The sequence below is a fragment of the Vanellus vanellus genome (assembly GCF_965231255.1).
Source record: "Vanellus vanellus genome assembly, chromosome: 2".
Taxonomy (NCBI): Eukaryota; Metazoa; Chordata; class Aves; order Charadriiformes; family Charadriidae; genus Vanellus; species Vanellus vanellus.
The window spans coordinates 65,913,299-65,927,047 of record NC_138906.1 but is presented as its reverse complement, the minus strand read 5'-3'; the positions used below and the strand labels follow the sequence as shown (position 1 = coordinate 65,927,047).

General features: G+C 39.7%; 1 protein-coding gene across 1 annotated transcript in view; it reads right to left on the bottom strand.

Moving 5' to 3' along the window:
• Positions 1-1,659: 1,659 nt before the first annotated feature.
• The window catches only part of COL15A1 (collagen type XV alpha 1 chain), a 154,020-nt gene continuing 141,930 nt past the window's right edge, over positions 1,660-13,749 (bottom strand). The window contains exons 35-42 of the mRNA XM_082479653.1: positions 12,669-12,813; positions 8,121-8,185; positions 6,263-6,391; positions 6,036-6,095; positions 4,588-4,647; positions 3,535-3,720; positions 2,226-2,341; positions 1,660-1,895 (exon numbers count right to left, since the gene is read on the bottom strand). Coding sequence (XP_082335779.1) covers positions 1,679-1,895; positions 2,226-2,341; positions 3,535-3,720; positions 4,588-4,647; positions 6,036-6,095; positions 6,263-6,391; positions 8,121-8,185; positions 12,669-12,813 — 978 coding nt within the window. The 3' untranslated portion in view covers positions 1,660-1,678. The remainder of the gene's footprint in view (positions 1,896-2,225; positions 2,342-3,534; positions 3,721-4,587; positions 4,648-6,035; positions 6,096-6,262; positions 6,392-8,120; positions 8,186-12,668; positions 12,814-13,749) is intronic.

Here is a 13,749-nt window from a genome sequence, read left to right as displayed (position 1 = left end):
GTTGCTGCTGGAAGCACGTAAAAGCACTTTATTTTCCCCCTTGAACCTTCTGTGACTCAGAGTGAAATTCTGCCGTACATACAAAACTCTTCCAACTGTGTGAACTGAAGGAATTTGGCATTTCACAAGAGTGCTCAGCATTTTAGGGAAATAGACTATAAATAAGTACAGTGAATTGTTATGCATACATTTTAAATGCAATATAAACTGGTTTGCCTCATTACCATGTTGTAATAACGGAGTCATGACTTTTCCAAGAAAAAAAGAAGATATGATTGAGATGACTCTGGGAAATAGGTTTTTATAGTAAATCAGAAAAATAAAGCTGAATTTCACAATATTATGTTATATAATTATATCAGTTTAGTATAGTAAGTGTGATTTGCTTTTGACTTTTGAAGGTAGCTATCTAGTAATTTAATACTCTATTTGTCAGTAAATGAACATGTATTTCCAACACAGACTCTAGATTAAATCTTAAAAAATGATAATGTGATGTTTGAACTCCATAGTTACTGCTTGATAAAATATAAGTAAATATGTGGTTTAAAGTATGTGGTAGACAAATGTATAGGCAAAGGCTTCAGATATTATGGTGATACTGTTTGCGAAGAATATTAGCATTTACTGATCGTTCCTATCATTGCTGCTGTTGTTTTATATTAACAATTCTTTAATTACATGAATTCCAGAAGGATAAAATCCCCAAAATGAAAATCACTTTACATATAACTTAGTGGGATAACAATGTCTAGAACCTATTTTAGAGGAACCATGACAGGCATCTTTCATTCAGCAGTCTGCCACAACAGGAAATGACTTCCTCTAATATGCAAGGAAATAAATAAAGGTCAGATGGTTCATTTGTCTGCATTTACTTTGCACAGTTCTACCAGTAAAACAGGATGTTTTCTATTAACATTGCTCTAGGATTCCTGGTAACAATAGCACCAAAATAAGGCCCAGATTTTGTCTAGTTGAAATTCACTCCTCCTGCATAAAGCCCTGTGCCTAGAATCTGCAAAGAAAAAAGCTGAAGAAAGATGTGGAAGCTGCTAAATTTATGTGTAAGCACCAGGCTGCGATCCATACAAGCTTACAGGAGTTAGGTACTCAGCTTTGACTGAAACTCAAGGGAGGTGAGCACCTTTGTTCTTAACGCTTTTCTGAAAATTCCAGCCCTGTAAGATGTAACAGCCTCCTATTATTTGCTCAGGGACAGACTGTATGTATAGGAATATTGCTTTGGGTATTCAAAATCTATGCAAGTGAAAAGACGAACGTAGAGCATGCAGCTTCTCAGCTGTGAAGAAGCAGCAGCCTTGCTGAGCCATACTGCTTATGAGACAGGCTACTGGATTTTCCTCACAGACCACACTTGACTCATGCTCTTAGGAGATCTCAAGCTCAGCCTGAAAGACAAGGGGCTGTGAGTTAATTGTTGGCAAACTTTGAACAGTGTGGGGTTCAAGCAAAATGAAGGGTTTTAAGTCAGCTGCATGTGCACTGGATGTTCCACCTCAATGGAATGCAGTTTGTGTTGAGGTATGTTTTCTTTGGCTATTTTTTCCTGAAATGTGCAATTATGAAAAATAAAATATTTACAACATTACAAATGAAATTTCAGTGTCAGCTTTTGCTATCATAAAATGAATTATTCTTATGTGCAACAGGTGAATTATTTTCCTTGGGGATCAGATACAAAACTGTTTTCAATACAGAGAACAATAAACTGATTACTACAACTAAATACTTTCTGATCAAGAAGTTTCCCGGTCTTCAGCAGTGATGCTTGTCCCGTAGCTCCCATATCAGCTGTGTGCCAGGCTTCACAGTAGTTGCTAACCAGTCGGATCCCATTTGCAGTTGAACCATGCCATATTACTTTTTGAGGCCTGAAAGGTAATGTTAAGAAGTTATTTCCTGAAAAAGTTTCTTTTTTGCTTTATTCAACTGCACACTTATATGTATGGTGACCTGTATTTCTGCTTTCCTTCTGCTTGGAGCAAACAGTGGGTAGGGAAAGATGAACATAGAAAGGAGAGGAAGAAAAGGAGAACACAACCTGATATCCCACTCATAGGCTATCAGAAATGGAGAAGAAAGATGGCATAAGGAAAAGGAGAAATTTTTATCACATTTCTAGTAGGCCAAGGTATTGCTACTTGTACTATCTGGTAAGATTACATGTTGTGTAAAACTTATAGATAGTAATGTAAACTCACCAAGATGGGTCAGTCATGATGTTCCTCCCATCAAAGGAGTATATTGGAACATGAATGTTGAATTGTCCGCCATTTCCATTAAATATAGATTCCCAGTTATTGAAAAGTGTTTCTCCCTGTTAAAATTTCAAAGCCATTTTTACAAACAAAACAAATCCAAAATCCACGTCATACCTGACTTTTATAGACTTATCTATACATCTAAAATCTTATGTGCTTTTATGATTCCAGCTTTCACATTAGTTTCTGCATAATGGTCCTGAACAAACTTGTCTAATCTATCATCTCTATGCTAATAGCTCTCCGATCCACACCTTTGCCTCACCGTTGCATTTCTGTTCTATTGTCACTCAAAATATTCAGCTTGATCATCTCCATTTCCACTGTCCTTTTCCTCCTAACTATCTAAGGGGTTGTTTGAAAAATTGCTTATAACTACTGTAGCTGTAGAGAAAATATAGAGATAATTTGTAGTGGAACTTCTGTTGAAGTCACAGTTTCGTGAAAAGTATTGCAAATGTTCAAGTCAAAAGCTTTGCATCAGGCTACCACTCAAACTGCTTTTGAGTTTTTCCAGTCAAAGTTGAGACAATATTGTCTTTACAAATTTGTCTCCAAGGCTCTGTATTTGCATGCACTTCAGGGTAGCATCCATTCTGCATGTTCCAAGCATCATGTGTTATTCCTGTAGGTTTCTTTGGCCGTTTGTTCTGGGAGCCAGCCAATGCTACAGAGACATGGTTTGTTTTCCTCGGTTTTACAGTGTGTCTGTTTATGTGAGACCACAAAATGACTCATGCTCTAGACTCTTCCTTCAGTTTCATTGGGGTAAATCCAGCATCACTCCTAAGCACAGAATTTGCCTTTATCTTTAGAAATGAGAAAAATAGGTATTTTAGCCCACTATATACTCTGTGATCATACTAGAAGGTAGAACATAATAGCTATCTTTGAGATATGAAAACTTTCCCTGCTGATATAAAAAAATATCCAGAAAGCCAAACATCATACTGTCACTTTGTCAGCAGTCTGCTCGAAGTAGGCTATTCTCATAGCTTTATTTCTACCATTAGCCTTAGGATATTGAAAAAAGCAACCCCTGAAAATGCAAAGGAAATGTGAGACAGTCTGTAACTTTCTACTTTATCACTACTTTTTTGTTTCTTGAACCTGACTCCAAAATATGAAGCAAAGCTGCTTCTTTATCGAATGCAGTTTGGGTTGAAACTTTCTAGTCTTGCTGTTTTCCAAGATTTTGGGGCACCTACAGCCTATCCTAATATAACAAGTACTAGGTACTCATTTTTACCTTAAGATTCACTATTGGTAAATGGTATCTGTCTGTTTTTCTGACAACTGTGGCCAGATCTTGCAAATGTGATGAGAGGAAGGCTCTGTAGGTAGACGTCAAACCTGCTAGTTGGGCCTGTTGGAAACACTGAAAATCTGCTCGCATGTCACCAGAAAGTGGCAAGTTTAAAGCCACCAGATGCAGCTGGAGAAAATAAGAAGAAAAGCCACCATTTTTTTTTAAGTTTTTACCACTAGGAAGGCATATATTAGAAACAAAATAGACCCCCCTGCCCCCACTCCTATGAGCACAAGAACTAGTACCTTCCATACAAGGTATGAAAGTTATTTGCTGCCATGACATTATGTTTCTTAAAGCTATGAGACCCATAGCAGAAAGAGCTATTTATGTTTGAACATTAAGGAAACCATGAAGAATATTTACTCCTAAAAATAAAATTCTTTTAAAAGCAGCTAATAATTTTAAGCGGAGGCCTTGGAGTTATCACACAAACAAAATCCCAAATCCTACAAGCATGGAAATAGGTAGTAAGAAGTGACCATACAACATTTAAAAATTCACTGTTATCAAATATAACAAGCAGCATGCTTAAGTCAAACAGCATAGATGCAAGAACTAATCTACTTTTTTTTTTTTTGAAGGGAAGGTTAGATATAACTCAGTTACCTTGCTTTATTTATCCAAATATTTTTAAGTATTTTAAATGAAGGTTTGGATTCTAAAGTGTCTGTCTAAAACAAGCAGCACCCAAGCAGATAGAAAATATACCGTGTGTTTTAGGTACAATCACAAAGTGAAGAGGTATTCCTAACTCAGAATCAGGAATTTTTTTTTACAGATGGGAAAGAGGCTAGGATCATGAAAATCGATCTGGAAGAAACAATTTAAAATTGCCTCTGAGATGTCTAAACCACTTAAAGAACTGTATTTGTAAATTTTCAAAGTAAAATCTGTGAATTTGAAGAGGAGTTATCACAAATCTCCCTCAAGATCCAAACTGTCATGCTTCAAACCACAGCTATGAAGTTGCAATACAGATCTCTTACTTACTGCTGGTTTTCTGTTGTTCATGTTTGATATTGGGCTCAGTGCTGGAAGAGGCTGAAATCCCTGTTATTTTTACACATGCAAACAGATATGTTAAACATGTTACTCAGATTAGAATTTTAGACACTCAATAATTTTCTAAATAAAGCAAACATTGAACACCGGAGAATCTGAAACTATCCTGCCTCTGAAAAATAAACCCAAACCGTGTAGCCAGAATAGTCTACCTACGTATCATCAATTTGATGTGTCAAATAAATATGTGTTGGAAAGCTGTCCTGGCCAGAGTTGCTTTGCTGGACCCTAGTGCACCCAGTCCACATTGCTCTGCTAGAGCTGGTGTCAGTGCCGGATCGCACCTGAAGTCCTGCATGGAAGTAGCCTGCTCTTGGCAGGAGCAGAAGACCAGTTCGGGAAAATTAAAACTGGAAGAGTAAGGAGGATGTGGAAACAGAAAGTGTAGTGGCTGGGAATATTTCTCAAGGCCTTGGTAATTCCCTCTCTTAAGCAATTGGCATGTAGAGACCAGAAGGTCGATGATCTTCAGATTTGTTTCAGGAACAGCAAAGTTTTCTTTTCTAGTTATGGTAAGTATGACTAACAAGACACTGACTGTACCAGTTGGGAAACTCCTGTGGTGTCAGCTGGAGGCTGCAGACAATTTCTTATAATATGAGGTCTAGACATTTTCCCAGTGTGCTAAGTGCACTCCACTCTGACCTACTCTAACTTTTTTTTTTTTTTTTTTTAATTTCTGGCCATCTTCCTTCTCACTGCTCCTTCCTAGCACTCTCTTGTCCTTTCATTATCTCAGCAGTCAGTTCAATTAATCTGTCATCAATGAGACTGTTCTCTATCCCCTTCGCCACTTCTTGGTTTCCATCCTCCTGACATTTTTTGGGATAGACAGCATGTTCACATGCAGGTTGGCACAATAACTTGCAGAATAGGGTCAGGTACAAACTAACAATTGAGGCTTTAGAATAGACCCTCAGCACACTGTGGGATAAGCTCCATGGAGGTGACAACGATGTACCCTGAATACAGGACTATAATCTCTTAAAGAAAACCCACTTCTCAGAAACACTTTTCTGAGTTTCCTTGAAAGGGACCAGGGCTTGATATGACTGACTTCAGTGTTACGAAAGAGAATACTGTTGTGTGGTTTTCTGTTGTGTCTTTTTTTTTGTAGGCAGCATGCTTTGTTCTGCTTTTTGTAGTTGCTGCTTTGTCTCCGTAGTTTTTGGAGTCTCAGAAGATAATGGAAACAGATGACTGGCCAGTACGAACCAATTTGCAAGCTTATGTTGTGGTAGGATGCTTATTTTGAACTGACAAGTCTCAGTGGAAAACCATGTTGTGCGGGGATCTGCCTGCAACTTCTGCCAAGTGTATTGCCCGTTTTTGCACATCTAGACTCAGTTTTTCACAGTCCAATATTTTGTACTTACATGGCTTGATATCGCTGGAGGAGGAAGGCTGTCAGCAGGGATTGGAATTAGCTCACCAAGCTGAGAGAACCCAAAACAAAAAGCAAACAAAACCGTATCACCAGGAGCTTCTGAACTAAAAAAAGGAATCTTTGCACTCACAGTTCTCCACCCCTGTAAAAAATATCTGCAACAACTCCATTTTGAATAAGGGAGTTGGAAAGGATTAGGACATAGCGCAATAGTACCTGCAATTTTCTCCATCCATTTCGAACACGGATAAAAACCTCACTAGTTTCACTCAGATAGATCAGTGTACCTTCTGCCACCAAATGAACTTTTTCCAACATGCCCTCAATGTTTTGGAATGTCGTAACCTGTCAAGTAGGAAAATGAAACATGCTTCATCAGACACATAAAACATTTTTCAAATTAATTTGCCAAATTGAAGTCTCATTTGAACACGTAAATGTCAAGGCTTCTTCTGCAGGAAATGCTCATAAAGTTGGTTTTGTGTCATTTCATACAAAGAGCTTTGGTAACATAAATATCTTGCTACTTTGGCATACCACCATCATCATTCTGTGGATTGTAGTAGAACTACATGAACAGTTAATTTTTCACAGAGTGAAGATCATTGCATCTCTACAGTGTAACATACTAGATCAAAATGTTCAGAAGAGATTTGGTAAGGCTTATAAATATCACACAATTCTAGATACATTTGCTTCTGTTATATTTTTCTCAGTGGTGTTGTGATCTCTTTAAGGGTGTTTTCCTCCATCACTTTTGTTGTGTTTCCAGATGCCGCTAGTTTACACAGCAAGTATTTTTCAATTTATCTTTTATAGATCATCATTAGGAGGCTTAAAGTGATGTCTGTCAGATATGGACATTGCACCTATTACCTCTGTCTTTGTCGCCTGAAGATAAGAACACAGTCCTCTCTAAGATGGGTTTCTTCTACAATCTGTTTGATAATTGCAGTTAGTGTAAATTCAGGGACAAGTTTCTTGAGAGTGTAATTTCTTGACAGTTGAGTGTCATTTCTTTTTCATTTCTTCAGTGTCAGAAGGCATATTAATGCTTTATGAATCATGAAGACCCTACTAGATATTTGTATGTTGTTTTTTAATGTTGGTTTTGACCTAAGTGGCCTTGGATCTCATATCTAAGACAGTAGCTCCCAGACCGTAAATACAATCCTCTACCTTGGGGCACCAGTCTTTGAACATCTGTTTCTCCCCTCATCTGTAATCATTGTCAGGTCCTGAATTTTTATGAGAAAAGGCAGTTAGCAGAGGGATGACACTGTAGTGGAAAGGCATTAAGAAACTTACATTCAGATTCTTGTTAGTTCATTTGATAAGATGTAGATGATCTGGAAGTCTGCTTGTTTATTAGTGCATTTTCACAATTGCCAAAAATATCCACCAAATTTGCTTTTCTATTGTAATGTGAGAATGTGGAAAAGGAAAAAAATTGCAATAAACCCCTTCTGCTAGCTTGAATAATTTGTTTTTCGGAAAATTTGAATATTTAATTTAGAAATTAACAAGACAGAAGCCTTAGCTGTCATTTTTACTGCGTGGATATCTGGGATACAATTCTGGTCTGATTCATGCAGTAAGAAAATGAAACAATTGAATTTATATTTATTCTCTGGCACGACAGTTTTTAGATTTGCTAGGAAAATCTACAGTTTTCTTCGTAGAATCAAATATATTACTGGGTTTTAATACAGTAATGTAAAGTGTTTTTTTCATGGAAATTGGACATTCAGTAGCTATTCTAGTATCTCACCATGCTAAGTTGCCACACTCTTTCAGAGACATTGCTTTGAACATGGAATATGCATCTTTCCATTACTTTAGCATGCCATCAATCTTTGCATTTTTTTGAACAGGCTGTTACTAACAAGGCAATGGACAGACTTCTCCTCGTCACTTTTCCCTGCTGAAAAATTATGAGGTTCAGACAACCAGAAAACATTCTAATAAATGAAAACACAGGACAGAGCTTTCCCTCCTCTCTCAGTGCTACCAATGGCCACCAAAAGATTTGAAGCAAGGTTTCAATGGTAAACTTCCTTATTTTCCGTCTTACCAGGTTTCTGGTTGCAGGTGACCCTGGCTCTCCAGGAGGTCCTGGTGGCCCAGGCATTGCGGCTGCTAAAATAAAACAAGCATACAATACATGTTGAAGGTCATCTTTTTTGAGAAAGAAGGTGAGAGAGATAAAGAAAGGACCTAGGGGGAGATTTAAGTAGCCATAGGCTATTTAAGTCAAGTTCTTGAATAGTCAAGTTCTGAATAGCTGTATTCAAGCCAACTACAGAAAATGCATTCTGAAGATTTTTTTAAAAGCAATGGTGAAACATAGTCTTTTCACTGTTATTTGGGAGGTTAAGGATAACAGATTGCAATCTGTTGTAGATGCTCTGCAAATCAAGAACCAGATCCACTTAAATTGACCAGAATGCTCTTCTGCTGGCTGCTAATGGAAGAGGAAAAACGTGCATATGGAAAAGGAAGAACTTTTAGCTCCTGCCTGTATAGGCTTTGAGTAAGCCATTATATCTTTTGCTCGAAAAGTAAACAAAAATGGACTTTTCCTTAGATAAAAAATTCACAAGTGTAAGCTCATCTTATATTTCAAAGCAACAAAGAATTCTCCAGTGATGTGAACTTGAACTTCTAAGACTACAGTCCACAACACCTAGTACCTAGCACCTGTCTCTACTCCCAAACTGAATTTCTTCACCTTGAGTTGAAAGTCCCTTTTTTTCTGGAGTAAAAACTCATTTATTTGAAGGAACGAAAGAAGGAAAGATATGGAAGACTGAAAGCAAGCATCTTGTGCAAGTGCATATCATGATAACGGAATTTTGAACCTGTTTAGGAGAAAGAACTACACATGGACCCTGCTGAGCATCATGGTGTGTCCCAGAAGGGATCTGTAGCTGAGATCTGGGCAGAACTTGTATTAACTGTAAGTAGAAGCTCCTTCTTTAGAGGAAGAGAGAGGTGCAAAGTGAGGGCAAGAAAACAGGTCCAGGGGTATTCAGGAGAGTACACTACTATACAGCTGGGAGGAAATAAAACTACCTGAGCATAAGGAAGTCTATCATGTCCTACCTAGCATGCTGGTGAATCTGAAGTATGAAACATGCACAAAGAATTCCAAGCTTCAGCTCCTAACCACTCCCCAATTCCCCCCTTGTTGGGCACTTGAACACAGTGTACATCTGCTCTTAGTGATGCAAATAGTGCTATAACCCCAAATATGGACAGAATTGCTCTTCAAAAGTGAAGCAGAAGTGGAGGAATGTAGGAATATTCTCTGAAACTACCCTTTAGAGGAATTTTGGTGAGCACATCTGTCAGTCCTCCCCACAAAACCCAAAGTCCACTCATCCACAGCTTACTGGATATGGCAACTTAACAGACTGAAGGACAGTAACAGAAGATAAGCCAAATAAGTGTACCTTCTACCTTCATAATTTTCAGAGGAATCAGGATCACAAGGATCTTCAGTGAAAGTGGAGCTCTAGATTCCCCTTCACCCCCGCAAATACATTCAGTGAAGCACTGACTATCTTTTATTGTATCTTTCTACTCTGAAGTAGTTTGATACTCTGAATAAAAGATTGTAAGATACTTTCTTAAAATATAACTTGAGCCATTGAAGGGTCAATAAAGGCTAACCCTGAGAGCACTCCTGCATTCCAGAGCTTGCATTTTACTGATCTGTACCTCTTGAATTAGGAGGCTGCAGTTATGCACCAATAAAGCAAATTCTAGTGTTCAAATATGTTTGCTTTTGTGAAACCCGGAGGAGCCTTGAAATCATCTTTTACAAATTGAAGAATCTATGCTCTGAATCAATTACAAGGATCCTCCAGAGCAGTTAATTCATGTAAATGGCAGGGGAAAGGGGTTCAGTTCTCAGACGTGTTCAGAGCTATTTATCTGTAGATAAGCCATTCCTCTTTCCCTATATTACAGTGTGTGAGCCCCATTTTACAATAAGTAAGAGCTTTAACAGAGATAACTTTGCCTTGAAGGTAGGAAATAAATAAATATCTGTGTTTATAACATTTAGTAAAATGGACATCCATCAGTGCGCTGCCTAAAGACCCTTCTTACAAAGCAAAGAGGAAAATGTGTAGGAGGATGATGAAGACAAATTGCAGAGAGGACAAGCAAAAGTATAGGGATGGAGTACTAATAATTTGTTTTGCCTGTCTGGGTCTCTTAGCTAATATTCAGAAGTGCTTAATATAAATTACACAGGAAAAGGGCTGAAGGCCTTTATGGACTTTATGGATGCTGAGGATCTGTCCATAGTATGATGCTCAGGGGCTAATTCAGGCACAGGCCTATGTTCCAATGTTGAACATATTAAGGATTTGTTCTTTCTCAAATATTCTTCAGAGGATGAACACTTCTGATAGACACTAAATTAATAATATTTACTGGATGACAGTTGTGAGTCTCACCTTGTCCCTGGGTAGCAGTCTGACCAGGTTCAAGAAATACCTGGAGAGAACAAATTGGAGACAAAGAGGTCTGCTCCCCAAACTAGCATACTGGAGGCACAGGTCTTGTGGGGAGAAAGACTGGGTGTTAGTTCTCAGAAACGGAGATCTGTATTAGCTAGATCTACCTAAATTTTAGGCAAGACAAATCTTCATTATAGCCTCTCTATTTGGTTAACAATTCCCTTTCTGTTAGTACACCATCTTCAGCTGAGATTAAGGAATGTTTTGCTCTGTTTTTACCTGGCTGGATTCCCATGCTGGTCACAGTTCCCAGAGGGAGTCGCTTGCTCAGGCAGACCTATCAAATAACGTCAGAGGAGGCCAGGACCCCATCCACTAGAACGTAGTCTAAAGGCTGGACATAACAGTGTAAAGCTTGTCACTAGCGGCCTGTGACCCAAGAGGAGTCAGAAGCACAGATGTCTTGAACTGTGGCACTTGGTTTATAGCCACATATTCCCTTTGATGCAAGTTTGAGTTAATCCACCTGAAGATCCAGTGCTACCTTTTTTGCAATGTTCCTCCCCTTATGTGTCTATTTGCAGCACATTTTTACTCCTTTTTTTATCCAAGAAATTGAAAATCATTAAAGGTACAGCAACCAACCCTCCCAAAGTTTTGTTTCTATTCAACATTTGCATAACAACTGGTTTTAACTGGTTCTCCAGCAGTTTCATTCTAGACCTAAACTCTACCATGGGTACTGCCTTTATATCAGAGAATCATAAAATCAGAACATCATTTAGGTTGGAAAACACCTTTAAGACCATCAAGTCCAACCGTTAAGCTAGCACTACCAAGTCCACCACTAAACTATGTCCCTAAGCACCACATTAACGCATCTTTTAAATAACTCCAGGGGTGGTGACTCAACCACTTCCCTGGGCAGCCTGTTCCAATGCTTGTCAACCCTTGCAGTGAAGAAATTTTTCCTAATATTCAATCTAAACCTCCCCTGGTGCAATTTGACTCCTCTTGTCATATTCCTTGTCACTCCGGAGAAGAGATCAACACCCACCATGCTACAACCTTCTTTCAGGTAGTTGTAGAGAGCAATAAGGTCTTCCCTGAGCCTCCTGTTCTCCAGGCTAAACAACCCCAGTTCCCTCAGCTTATCCTCATAAGACTTGTACTTTCAACCCTTCACCAGCTTTGTTGCCCTTCTTTGGGCATGCTCCAGTACCTCCATGTCTTTCTTGTAGTGAGGGGCCCAAAACTGAATGCAGTATTTGAAGTGTTGCCTCACCAGTGCTGAGTACAGGGGGACAATTACTTCCCTAGTCCTGCTGGCCACACTATTTCTGATACAGGCCAGGATGCTGTTGGCCTTCTTGGCCACCTGGGCACACTGCTGGCTCATATTCAGCCAGCTGTTGACCAATACCCCCAGGTCCTTTTCTGCTGGGCAGTTTTCCAGCCACTCTTCCCCAAGCCTGCAGTGCTGCATGGGTTGTTGTGATCCAGGTGCAGGACTCGGCACTTGGCCTTGTTGAACCTCATGCCATTGGCTTTGGCCCATCGATCCTGCCTGTCCAGATCCCTCTGTAGAGCCTTTCTTCCCCCAAGCAGATCAACATTCCCACCCAACTTGGTGTCATCTGTAAACTTACTGAGGGTGCACTTGATCCCCTTGTTCACATTGTTGATAAAGATACTAAACAGAACAGGCCTAGATACTGAGCCCTGGCGAAAACCACTTGTGACTGGCCACCAACTGGATTTCACTGCATTCACCCCAAGAAAAGCATCTTGGGCCACAGTAACATCTTCCCAAATTTAGCCAACTGCTCAATTTGGTAAATTTTGCAAAGCTCTCAAGGCAGCCTGTCTTTGTTATGTAGACTTCCTCCCAGCTACAGCCACAGCAAGGTTTTTTATGCAATGGCACTAGTCAGAGAAAACAGTCTGCAAAGAAATTGTCCCAGTTCCAACTCACCCCCCCCAGGAGAAATCGGTAGAGGGCAGGAGAAGAGAGGGGAGCAACCTGATTCAGGTGTGCAGGGCAGATGGAAGAACAGCTGTGTAAAGGAAGTAGCAGTGTTTGTGTGTGGGTGTGAGTGCGTGCCTATGCACTTGCATGTACAGTGAAAAGCAAAATCACACTCTCTCACCTGAGCCATATATTGCAGGGGGTCCTGGTGGGCCTGGTGGGCCAGGTGGTCCAGGTGGTCCAATTTTTCCATAACCTGGTAAGCCGGGTAGGCCAGGTAACCCTGGAGGTCCTCTGGGTCCAATAACTGAATCCCCTTTTGGTCCCTATCAGTGATAAAAAGTATTTCTTTGAATGTATATTTCACTGCTGCAGGGTCTTCATCTCTGGCGGCAACATTTTCTGAAGGCCTGCCTCCACACCACTGTTTAGACATGAGTCTGTACATCATTTTCTTTAAGGAGGCATGAGTATTAATGGAAAACTAAAAATTTGACCATATACGAAACAAAATTCAAGAATTTAAGTTTCAGAAAGCTTTCTGAAAGTTCTCATATCTATTCCTGAGTAGCTGATATCTGCAAAACTCTTGACAGTATTCTCAAAGTCCTGGATCTAAACTCTGCTCATGCTGAGACTGCTTGCTTTGATGTGCTTGTAAGATAAGAGTTTGTCCAAAGGTACACAGTGGAAACCTTTAACATAATGTGTGTTTGTGCGGGTTGTATGTCTCACGACGAATGTTGTCTTCTCCGTCCTGTGATCAAATGTCAGCTCATGTCCCTTAAGCTCTCCAGTTGCCAGTCTTCCAGATTAAAAAGGCTCCAACTCTCTAAATTTCCAGTTTAGCAGCATGTCTTCAGTCTGAACTAGGAGGGCTTGTGCTCCCTGTACACAAACTGGCCTGCATACATGGAACAGTTTTTGGACAGTGAACTAGGAGAGCTTAGTCTCTGATGGATCTCAGCTATGCCATCCAACTCCTCCTTACCAGTGGAACAATTTCTAAACAGGGAGATGGTTCTCAGCAACATGGAATAGCACCCAGGGGATTTTTGAAGGTGGGCTTGCTAACCTAACACTTTGTCCTCAGCTGTGACCTACCCATTTGTGCTCCTTGGCACAGAACATTACAACAGAGACAACACACATTTGTTGCCAAGATAAGTTAGTTTCCTAAGAATTAGTGCATTTGATTCCAAAGCAGCTGTGGTGGCAATTACCGCAAGATAAAAAAACTAGGTAGAGATTAGACAGTGCCT